This window comes from Conger conger, chromosome 9 (assembly GCF_963514075.1).
Source record: "Conger conger chromosome 9, fConCon1.1, whole genome shotgun sequence".
Lineage (NCBI taxonomy): Eukaryota > Metazoa > Chordata > Actinopteri > Anguilliformes > Congridae > Conger > Conger conger.
The window spans coordinates 44,671,311-44,682,356 of record NC_083768.1 but is presented as its reverse complement, the minus strand read 5'-3'; the positions used below and the strand labels follow the sequence as shown (position 1 = coordinate 44,682,356).

Genomic DNA, 11,046 nt, shown 5'->3' with positions numbered 1-11,046 from the left:
TTCATTAGCACGCAATCTATTTATGCTCAGTTGGTGGCAGAAATAGCATTGCCTTTATTAGTTCGGGCGACGTGTGGCTGCTAAACAAACGACAAGAAAACGCCCTTAGTCGTTTAATAATAGCATATGGCTGCATCGTTTTCGTAATTCATACTTTCATGTAAAAAAACAAAATTATTAGCCCCAGATACCCATGCATACATACGAGATTAACTGCACACACAATAACGCATAACAAAGGGTGTTATAGGACTATGCGCGATAACAATCTCGTTCAGTTTGCCCACTGGTAACCTAGTAGCCAATTAGGAAACAGAAAGTGTGTACCAGTAATCTGTTGTCATGATGCAATTTTATATGGCGCTCACGCGGTGAGCAAATCGGTCCTAACAGAAAACTACCGTCAGTCAGTGCTAAATAAATAAATAAGTAAATGCATATAACGTTCGTGTGGAATAGTTTTTTCACGCTGTCACCGCGGTAAAAGTAGGCAATGTTTTTTTTTCTCTAACGAAACTACTGAGTCTTTTCAGCGATTCGCTATGACCTTGAAATTGGTCTTCGTGGAAAGCACTTTCGGCTAGCTTTTACCCAACAGAGTAAAAGATTTTGCGCGAAGACTGAGCCAAAGAGGCCCGTCTGCACAGTGTAGAGTTGGATTAGCTCTCGCTAAGGGGAATCTGCATGGGAAAGCCCGGGCGGTAGCGAAGGGGCATAACGTGACCTGACAACAAGGAACCTCCGGGAAAACCGTCACTCCTAAACTATGTGCAAAGGGGAGGCGGTTAAGGGGGATGTTGAAGAACGACATTGTATAGAACACAGAAGCTAAACTTCTGTAGGCACCGCGTACGCCTCAGAACTAAATAGTATAAATCACGGAATAATTCATAGGATATCTGCTTCTGAAATATGTTTCGATAGCCTCAAAACATGTTTTTCTGTTAATGTACGAACGTTGCGTACCTCCCTGGGTTGACGTTTTGTGACTGGGAGGCGGAGACGGGACCCCCGTTGACGTCAGTGGGCCTGCCTGTTTCCTGCAATAGAAAGTGAGAGAGTGTACGGAGAGAAAAAACAGACCTTTCCCCCTTTACCGTAAAGGTTTATCACCATATGAATAAAACGACAATAATTAAGAGCACATTCGTAAGTATGAATGTTTCCAGTTTTGTGCGCCACAGTTTCGTATACGCAGCAGTCGTTTTAGGATGCACGGGGTGTGTGATTTGTGTTTTGCTTGACGGGAGCTCTCACGTAGCTAGCTAGCTTGCTAGCTACAACGGTTGTTGACGGGCGCTGTAGTTTTTCAGTGTAAATGAATGCGTTGCTCGGGTTGTTATTCAATATCTGTGGTATACTGAACATGGAACATTTAAACGATGACCAAATGGACGGGACAACTGTTTGGACGAGCTAGAAAACAGCCGTGCGTTAGTTAGCTATCAAGGTAGCTAATTGGCTACACGTAGACGTTTGCTGCATGTCAATGCAGTTCTTTATGTAGCTTGCTATATTGTGGCTAGCGTTGTGCTGTAGATAGTTTTTCGTTTTCCACCACGCATTTGCACTAGCTCATTTTAATGACAATGTATCTTGGGTTGAATCTTGAAGGGTATGTAATTGGTTGAAGTTGTGTTGCAGGTTTTGCGGATTGGGAAGTGCCTTCAACGCGCCGTGTTGCAGAGGGGTTTTCCCCGGCTCCTCCCCCCCTTAACCGCGCGCGTTCATGTGACTTCGGAAGCATACAATGCGTGCACTAATCCCGCACCTTTTAAAAAACGTTATTCGTTATGAAGGTCACTCAGCTGGCGTTAGACATTGGACTCCAACAGATAAACATCAGACTACCACGCAGGGCTTTACCATGCCGTTTTACTACGTCCGCGCTGCAGAGCTATTCTGACTCGGGAAAACGTGTAGAAACAAGACATTTATCTTTTGTATCGTATTGTCATTGTTTGCATTCTCCGTAATTTCAGATCCAGCATACGGATATACTTACAATGTGTGCATATTGCACGGGCAATAATACAATACCAATGTCATGAATATTCGTACAGTGCCTTGTTGACAATGCTCGATACTGTCTCACTCGGTTTCGGCGTAGTGTGTCCTGTATTTATGAGAAAAAAACATGTACAGTCGTCTTTCTAACTATATATAATCGAATGTAGTTTTTGTCTATGCAGTTTTAACCGGCACTTCGGCAGGTAAAATACACCCGAGCTACATGAACGGTGTTTTTCTTGTCCATCCTCGTGAGTTCTCTGACCATGCTCGCGCTCTGTTGTCTCTGTGGGATGATGTCATTGCTTTAGCGCGCACATGTACCACTGCAAGAGGAAAAAATCCTATGGATGTATTAGGGGGCTGTTATGCAATATCGGCTGATGATATAATTTTCCCGAAAACACAAAGAAAGAAAATACAGGAGCATATGTTGAATTTAGAACACAGGGGTTTAGCCCATAATGTCGATAATGCATCATAATGACAGCAAATATTAATAAGTACTTCCAAATAAATTTGTTTCTGTTTGTGTGGGTTGGCACTTGTCTCCGCTGCCTCTGTCTTTCTCTGGGGTACATTAGGTATTTTTGTGGTGATGTACTTGCAGTCATAGCTTCCAGAGGTTGGGTCTTCATGGAGTCTGTCAGCCGGGTTTTAAAGAAGGCAGCCAGAACATTTGCAGCCTTGTTTTTCTTTTAAACTAGGCTGCACAATGACTTTAATTTTCCTGGCACGTATTTCGAGAAAAAGCTAAACCAAACATTGTACCAGTGACAATACAAGGATGACAACAGACGGACAAGTTTAGCGTTTGCCGAAAGATGTTTACAGTTTAAAGTCTGGGACTGTCCAAAAAATAAAAAGAGTAATCCCTAGACACCCCCCCCCCCCTTCCACAAAAGACCTCATGACATCATTCATACATCCAAATAATAGACAACAAGGGTACACATTCCTTGAGACGTATTCATCGTTTTATCCAATGCGTGGCTTTCGCATTGTTATTGTTTTTTTGCAAGATCAAAATTTAATTCATAACGGGAGTTTGCAGTTTCAGTATAAATGCTGATGATATCTGTTTAGGCCGGGGGTATGTGTCCTTTATAAGGAAGTTAATGGGGTCCTCACTCCTGGTCCTGGAGAGCTGCAGGGTGTGCTGGGGTCCTCACTCCTGGTCCTGGAGAGCTGCAGGGTGTGCTGGCTTTTGTTTTTGCTCAGCCCTTAACTGATCAGTTAAAGCAGTTAATTACAGAAACTCACCTCACCCAGTTTCATGGGTGTGAATTGGTCGCTTATCTTAAGGCACACCCTACAGAGGGCCACCAATCTTAGGTTTAATTCTGAAAGTCAGACTAGTCTTTTGCACCCCGTGCTTTTTGTAAGGGGGGTGTTATTTTTGGGATTCTCCGTAAGCTTTCCTTTCCCTCCAGTCCCTGGGTGTGTGGATTGTTGATGAAGGCTGGTCGTTTTTCACCCAAGCCAAACTCGGGCTCCTCTTATCTTGTTGTCAAAGGGCATTTCTCTGAAAAAAAGACGCTTTTTCTCTCACTGCGGTCAGAATGCCTCTTTCAGAATGTGCGTCGCGCTGATTGGCTGAGGCCACAGAACGTGTGGGCCCAGGACGTGGACACAGACAGCCTGTCAGTGCAGTGTGTAGCCACCCCCAGTCTAGGACATCCTGTGGAGAGGGGCCCCTTCCCCTGTCATCCATAAAGACCACGTAGAACCTGTTAATCACAGCTGCTGTAATAATCTGGGCTATCCCACTGGCCTTTGGTCAGGACAGACATTATTGGACTGTGTGGCTGTCTTATCTCCCCCCCAGCGAGGTCTGCAATGCTGGAACCTGAGTAACACTGAGTAGCACTGCTGCTTTAAAAAAAATCATTAGCAACTTAGCAGTTAGCATTTCAAGGCAGTTAGCATTTCGAAGCCCCTGCCATTCTTGTTCTCACTCAGTTTTGTATGAGTTTTTTTTTTATTTGGGAGTCAGGGGATTCTAGACAAACCTGGGTCAAATACGTAATTGTTTTGGACTCATATACCTGTACTACACTTTACTGAGCTTATTTGGTGTATTTGTTACATATGAAATTGGCTACTCTCAAAAAGTGCAAACCCTGCCTTCTGGCGCAATTGGTTGACTCAGTTGCACTAGGTAAGATAACTTGAGCACCGAAAAGTATTTGAATCGAAAGCGGTTACGTCTTTGACCTCGGTCTGGCATTGGATGAACTGAAAGCCTAGCCCAGCCCCCCTCCTGTGGAGAGGCCCTCTGACCTGTGTCCTCATCCGTAGATGATTCCGTGGCGTTCCGAACCCTCCATCTCCCCGATCTGCTGAGGTTTGAACCCGCGCCCCGTCAACGATGCCACTCTGAACGGGAGGGAAAGATGCCGCGCACCAAACAGAACCACCCCAAAAACCTCAAAGGTGAGTGGCTGACCCTGACTCCAACTGCACCGCACCCCCCCATGGGCTGAACGGGATGGTTTAATCTAACAATCTGCAATGAGTGAAACCCTGTCATGGTTACAACCAGTTTTGCTTCTTGAAACATCTAGTATTAATAATAATGACCCAATAATATGAAGTATTAATAGTAATAACATCACAGAGTAATGTAGTAATACCGGTATAATCCAATATGAGTATGGATAATGTCGTGTGGAAACTCGTGTTTTTTAGTACATTGATAACATAAAGTAATTCTGGTAACATTCAATAGTACTAGTTTCTGTTTCTTCACTGCTGAGAACTGGAACATCTGACGTGAACACCACAGTCTGTCTGGGCCTTTATTTGCTCAGTTTGTCGGGCCGCTGTGGTTCCCAGACCTCTCCCTGGGTACACCCAGTCAGATCCAGATGTTTACATTACATGACGTTTCTTATCCAAACGAGTGTGGACAATGGCCACCATGTGCAGGTGGTCATGGGATGTCGCAGCGATCTGTCCGCGTGGCGGGTGTTGGGATAGAGTGCGCACGACGTTCACAATGTTTCCACCCGCGTCTGCGTGCGTGTGCGTATATGTTAGGGAGTGAGCATGCGTGTGTGCATAATTACGAAAGTGTGCAAGCTCGGGTCTGATCGTGTCGAACACGGTTGTGATGCTGTCGAACATGGAAGTGGCTGTTTTTGTGGTCAGTCCCCCCGTTTTCAGTTCCCGTACTTGTGGAGGACGCGGTCGGTGTGACTCTGGTGTGACGGTGTCAGACATGGTTGATCAACTGGCACAATCGGCTACAAGGACGGGACTTTCTCTTTCTCTTTCAGTATGAGTGGCAATTATACTTCCAGCTGGGCCGATACCATATAGGTACATCAAATTGTACCCCTAGGCAGCAATATATGATGAATTTGTACCTTTTTTGCTTGGAAAAAGTACTCGTTTGTACCAAAAAAGAACATTGCTATAGTTACTTTCAGGGTCCATTTTGGATATTTGATCCTTGAAAAAAAATAAATAAATAAATAAATAAAATAAAAGAGTACCTCCACTGTCACTTTATTGCTGAGAATGTACCCATCCAGTGCGTATACATGTGGGCGGCCATCTTGGATCAGTTGCGCTGGCGGAGGAGAAGTGGGAAGTGCAGTTTTCCAGGACTCTGCAGCTGGTCTCAGGGGCAGCGAGGAGGCATTGAGCCGTCCTGTCGCTGACTCAGTTTCAGCGTCTGACGGGGGGTCACAGAGTTCACCTCACAACACCACACGCTGAGCTTAACACCATTGTGTGGGCGCTGGAGTTAAGAGGCGAGTGAACAAACTGGCTGTTCGGTGGAGGTAATGTTTAGCCTGTCAAAACGCAGAGTTCAGTAGTTTAGCAGAAGTGATGAGGCGTTGACTGCGCGCGTTTGGGTGATAATTGTCTAACCCAGCCCCAGTCACATGCTCCCAGTTTCACCCTGTCAGGCCTATACTTAACTTCTCAAACATGAGAGCGTATATAACTGAATCAAGGGCTTCATTGTTTTGTGTGCTTGGAGGAATTTAAAAACGCATCGGTTCTTTGAAAGACATCCGCAGCACAGCAGTTAGCTCGCGGGCTTATGGCAGTGAAACCTAAATAGCGTTTTTAACTCGGACAACGGCAGTATCAGGGAGCGTAAACCACTCCAACCGCTCCGTTTGGCCTTTATAAATAACCGTGCGTCACCCTACCCCTTCTGCCGTAGTGTCTTGGGGAGATGGGGGGGGGGGCACGGCGGGTCACCTGGGACTGCGTTACGCATGTTATCGCCACGGTTTCCAATGACACCCGCGTGCTTTTCCTGTGTTTTGTCACAGAGCGTGGTGCTTCTCAGCAACGGAGTGTTCCGTTGCCCTGGGCGACCTGCTGGAAGTCACATGGTCTCTCCTCCCCCCCGTGTGGGTCAGAGGTCAAAGCCGTGTGTGCCACGTGACAGAGGAGAACAGGAAAGCCCTGGCTCTTTTGCCCCAGGGGCAGAATGGCGGCGTAGAGCAGCAGAGGAACAAGGTGTGCTGCCAGGCAGGGCACGTGCCAGAGAGAGGCAGTAGAGCCAGGAACGTGTGTGAGACAGGAGTGAATGACTCTTCTCTGGAACACAGGTGCTGCTGGAGGAAAGGGGAGGGGGTTAGTGTAGCTCTAGGCCCTCAATGGAACACTTGGAGACAACTTGTCTGACAACTTTTGTGTGTGTGTGTGTGTGTGCACGCACATGTGTGTTGTGATATCTGGGCATATCACAAGGCTCAGAGTGTGTGTGTATGTGTGCACATGCGTGTGTGTGTATGTTTGTGTGTGTGTGTGTGTGTGCACGCACGTGTGTGTGTGTGTATGTTTGTGTGTGTGTGTGTGTGTGTGTGTGTGTACGCACGTGTGTGTGTGTATGTTTGTGTGTGTGTGTGTGTGTGTGTGTGTGCGCGCGCATGCTGCAGCGCTCTCGGGAGGTGACACACGGAGTGGAGAGGAAAGGAATGTTTCCGTGACGCAGTCTGTGGCAGGAAGTGAGGAGTGTCCCTGAGCGAACGCGGGGCCTTCTGTTTACATTTCTCAAGAGCCGTAGAGAGGGCTCTCCTGCGTGCGCTCCCCGCACCTCCCCGCCCGCCCTGTCCTCTCCCCCCGTGTCCCGGCACCTCCCCGCCTGCCCTGTCTTCTCCCCCGTGTCCCGGCACCTCCCCGCCCGCCCTGTCCTCTCCCCCCGTGTCCCGGCACCTCCCCGCCCACCCTGTCCTCTCCCCCCGTGTCCCGGCACAACCCCACCAATCACCCGCAATCACCCCCATGCCTGGAAACCAGTGTGAGCTGATGTAAAGAGAGATATCTGTATCAGTGTTACATCTGTGTCAGTGTGCCTGTGTGTGTGTAAGTGTGTGTGTGTGTGTGTGTGTTTCTGTGTTTGAGTGTATGCGTTTGTGTGTTTCTGTGTGTATGTGTGTCTGTGTGTGTGTGTGTGTGTGTGTGTGTGTTTCTGTGTTTGAGTGTATGTGTTTCTGTGTGTGTGGGTGTGTTTGTGTGTATGTTTCTGTGTTTGAGCTTGTGTGTGTGTGTGTGTGTGTGTGTGTGTGTGTGTGTGTGTGCACCTGCGTGTGCCTTCCTTGGTTCAGGCGAGTCGGTGTGATGCACTACTGATGACTGAGTCATTCCTGAGGGGAGTGGCCTCTGATACGGATGTGGGTCCTCCGTCCGGACCGCCGGCGAAATGCAGGCCGTGACAGGCCTCCTGAGATTTCACCGTACGGCGTCCCTCATCCGTGACTCCCCTGCCTCCACAACCCGCTCTCTTCACGCCAGGACCAACCGGCCGTATTTGCATATTTCTTCCTTGTATTAGTAAGGCAGGCAGAATGTATCAACAAACGGTTTGAGAGGGGGAGTGGAAAAAATGACACGGGACATTCATAGCAAACGGTTCAGTTCAAAATCAACACTGACTTTTAACATTAGTGGAGTAGATGTTGTTGGACTTGCATAATCTGTGTATATGACTTGATTTACCCTAAGAACTGTGGCTGCGTGTAGCCGGCATTATATAAAAGAACACACTGGAAACCGAGGGTCATGAAAGCGGAACCCTTTTTTGCTTAGAAGGTGTTGTTGCTTCGCATATTAACTCTTGAAGAGCAAGTACTTTTTACATGTTTGTTTCAACATTCTTCGTCTGTGTTCTAGAACTCCATTGTTCTCAATTACCAGTAGCGATTGTTACATCGGCATTAGAATGTTCGGTTCAGAACATTCTAATCGCATATTTGGGATCTCACACCTAAGAGGGTTAACCCTTTGAAGAGTATTTTATTTTTGTGTCATCTAGATTCTAAGTCACTGTTCTAGAACTCCATTGCTTTTAATTAAGAGTAGTGATTGTTACATCGGCATTCGAATGTCCAGTTAAGAACATTCTAATCGCATATTTGGGATCTCACACCTAAAATGGTTAACCCTTTGAAGATAATTTTTTTAAATGTTTCTTCAAAATTCTAAGTCACTGTTCTAGAACTCCACTGCTTTTAATTAAGAATAGTGATTGTTACATCGGCATTAGAATGTCCAGTTAAGGTTACACACCTGTGATCTCACACCGGCGTCTGTTTTGCTGAAGTGTTGAAGAGTAAGCTGAGGTGAGGGGCACTGAGGGAGGTGGTGGCTGGTTTAAACACGGCCGAGGCTGTCACTGCTGCTGCTGCTGACTCTGCGCTCTCTCTGGCCTAGAGAGAAAAGGAGGACCTTCCACCGACTCCCCTCCCACGCATATATCCCAATCTCCCCTCCCCCCGCGCTCACACAGGGGCCGGTCAGCTGTGTGCCGCTGAGCAGAGAGCAAACCCGCAGCCCCGGTGCATGCTGGGGGACTTTCACACCTGCGTTCTGTGTCACCTCCCCCGCAGTGGTGTTGCCCGGCACCATATTTAAAAACAGAAGGTAGACCACAGCCCAGTTACAGGGTTTCCGCAGGCAGGAGGGGGAAACCACTCATTCTGCAAGAGGGGCTGTTTATGCACTCTGTGACCGCTTTATTTCATATCTATTAGACTTCGACTTCTTTCACTTATTGGTCTTCTGCTGCTGTAGCCCATCCATCTCAAGGTTCGACAGAAGATGCTCTCCTGCATACCACTGTTGTAACTCGTGCTTATTTGAGTTACGTCGTCTTGAACCGGTCTGGCCATTCTCCTCTGTCTTTTGTTTTTTTTTCTTTTTGCACCATTCTCTGTGAACTCCGTGTGCGAATCGCAGGAGATCAGCAGTTTCTGCGATACTCAAACCGCCCCTTCTGGCACCAACAATCATTCCACAGTCACAGATCACATTTCTATCCCAGAAGCACTGCCACATGATTGGCTAATTCAATATGTGCATTAACAAGCTGGTGTACACATCTGCTTCATAAACTTGTCATCAACACTTGTGGATCACCTTGCATGCCTACCCCTGGTTTTCACAAGATAAGCTGTATTGTAACGGTATTGTAAGTAGACTGCTGTTGGTGAACCTCAGAGCAGTGCTTGTGTAGGAAACAGGCGATGCACCAGTTTAGCCCATTCAGCTGTGGGGATGCTGAGGTAGCCGGACTGGAGGTTCGCTAGCGTGCGTTTGTGTGCGTGCAGAGACCCTGCTGCTGTAATTAACTGCCATTTAGTGCGTGCATCCCGGCTCTGTGGTGGGGGAAATATATTAGCTCTGCAATTTATGGCCCCGGAGTCTGTAAAGAGGGAGTATTGATGCGAGTGTGGGAGGGAATATGGGTCAGCACTGAGACCTGGAGAGAGTGTGTGTGTGTGTGTGTGTGTGTGTGTGTGTGTGTAGGCTGCGTGTGTGTGTATATATTGTGTGTATGTGTGTATTCTGTGTGGGTGTGTGTGTGTGTGTGTGTGTGTGTGTCTGTGTGTGTGTGTGTGTGTGTGTGTCTGTGTGTATACTGCCTGTGTGTGTGTATATATTGTGTGTATGTGTGTATTCTGTGTGGGTGTGTGTGTCTGTGTGCGTGAATCAGTGTGTGTGTGTGTGTGTGTGTGTGTGTGTCTGTGTGAAAGAGAGAGTTGGTGTGTGTGGTAGAGACAGTCTATACATACCGATTCTCCAGGTCACACAGGGGGTCAGAGGCACCCGACCACCTGCACCCTGACCTCACACTCACCACCCATGGAAATATCATCACGTCATTTAATATCCCCGAGAGTGTGACCAGCTCATTGCTAGCACCTTTTACGTGTCCCTGATTCTAGCTGGAAAAATAAAATAAAAAATTTCTCGGGTTAAACTTTAATCTGAACTTCAGTTTTACTATGTGGCGGTATTTGGGCTGGCTGGGTCTGGCCGCTCCAGTGAAAGGGTTAACGCTCCACGCTCCAGCGATGCGGTTCTGCATGTCCTCTCCTGCCGGGGCGGCCAAACCGGTATTTCCTCAACGCAGGATGAAATTAGAGCACGCAAACCCGCACCGCTTCGCACAAAGGGAACCTCTTTCTCGCGGGCGTGAATAACCCCGAGTTTTTAGCAACAGTAACTACAACAGACGGACCGAAACCAGCGCAGGAACATCTGTTCAGCGTAGCGCTCAGAGGGAAGTGAGGGGGGAAAGAGTGAGTGAGAGAGGAAGGGAGAGGGAGAGAGGGATGGAGAGAGAGGGAGAAAAACAAGAGCAGAATGAGAGGACAGAGGATGGGGCAGCCTGCAGCTTAGTTACTAAGTTGCTTGACTGCGACCCTGAAGGTTGGTGGTTCAAGCCCCGGTGTAGTCTCGGTAAGATCTGTGCAGCTGTTGGGCCCTTGAGCAAGGCCCTTAACCCCACATTGCTCCCGGGGGGATTGTCCCTTGCGTAGTCTAATCAACTGTGAGTCCCTTTAGATGAGGAATGAGTGATGGGGTGAGAGGGATAAAAAGATTGAGACTGTTTTGTGTTCCCACGGACGCATTGGTAGAATCTGAAATCGCTTGAATGTGACAAATTCAAGTTTATGAAAGTTTACTAATTTGAGCTGTGGATGTCTACTGGGACGTTGTGTGCAAAGTAAAGTGATTTCAGCAAGGAAAGATGTCTGGACCTCTAGCCTCCAGGAGAGTGAG

At 47.6% G+C, this 11,046-nt stretch overlaps 1 protein-coding gene across 1 annotated transcript in view; it reads left to right on the top strand.

Annotated features, from left to right (window-relative positions):
* Nucleotides 1-1,031: 1,031 nt before the first annotated feature.
* hivep1 (HIVEP zinc finger 1) overlaps nucleotides 1,032-11,046 on the top strand; it is a 46,177-nt gene continuing 36,162 nt past the window's right edge. Inside the window, exons 1-2 of the mRNA XM_061255805.1 lie at nucleotides 1,032-1,149; nucleotides 4,312-4,446. Of these exons, the coding sequence (XP_061111789.1) occupies nucleotides 4,407-4,446 (40 nt within the window). The 5' untranslated portion in view covers nucleotides 1,032-1,149; nucleotides 4,312-4,406. The remainder of the gene's footprint in view (nucleotides 1,150-4,311; nucleotides 4,447-11,046) is intronic.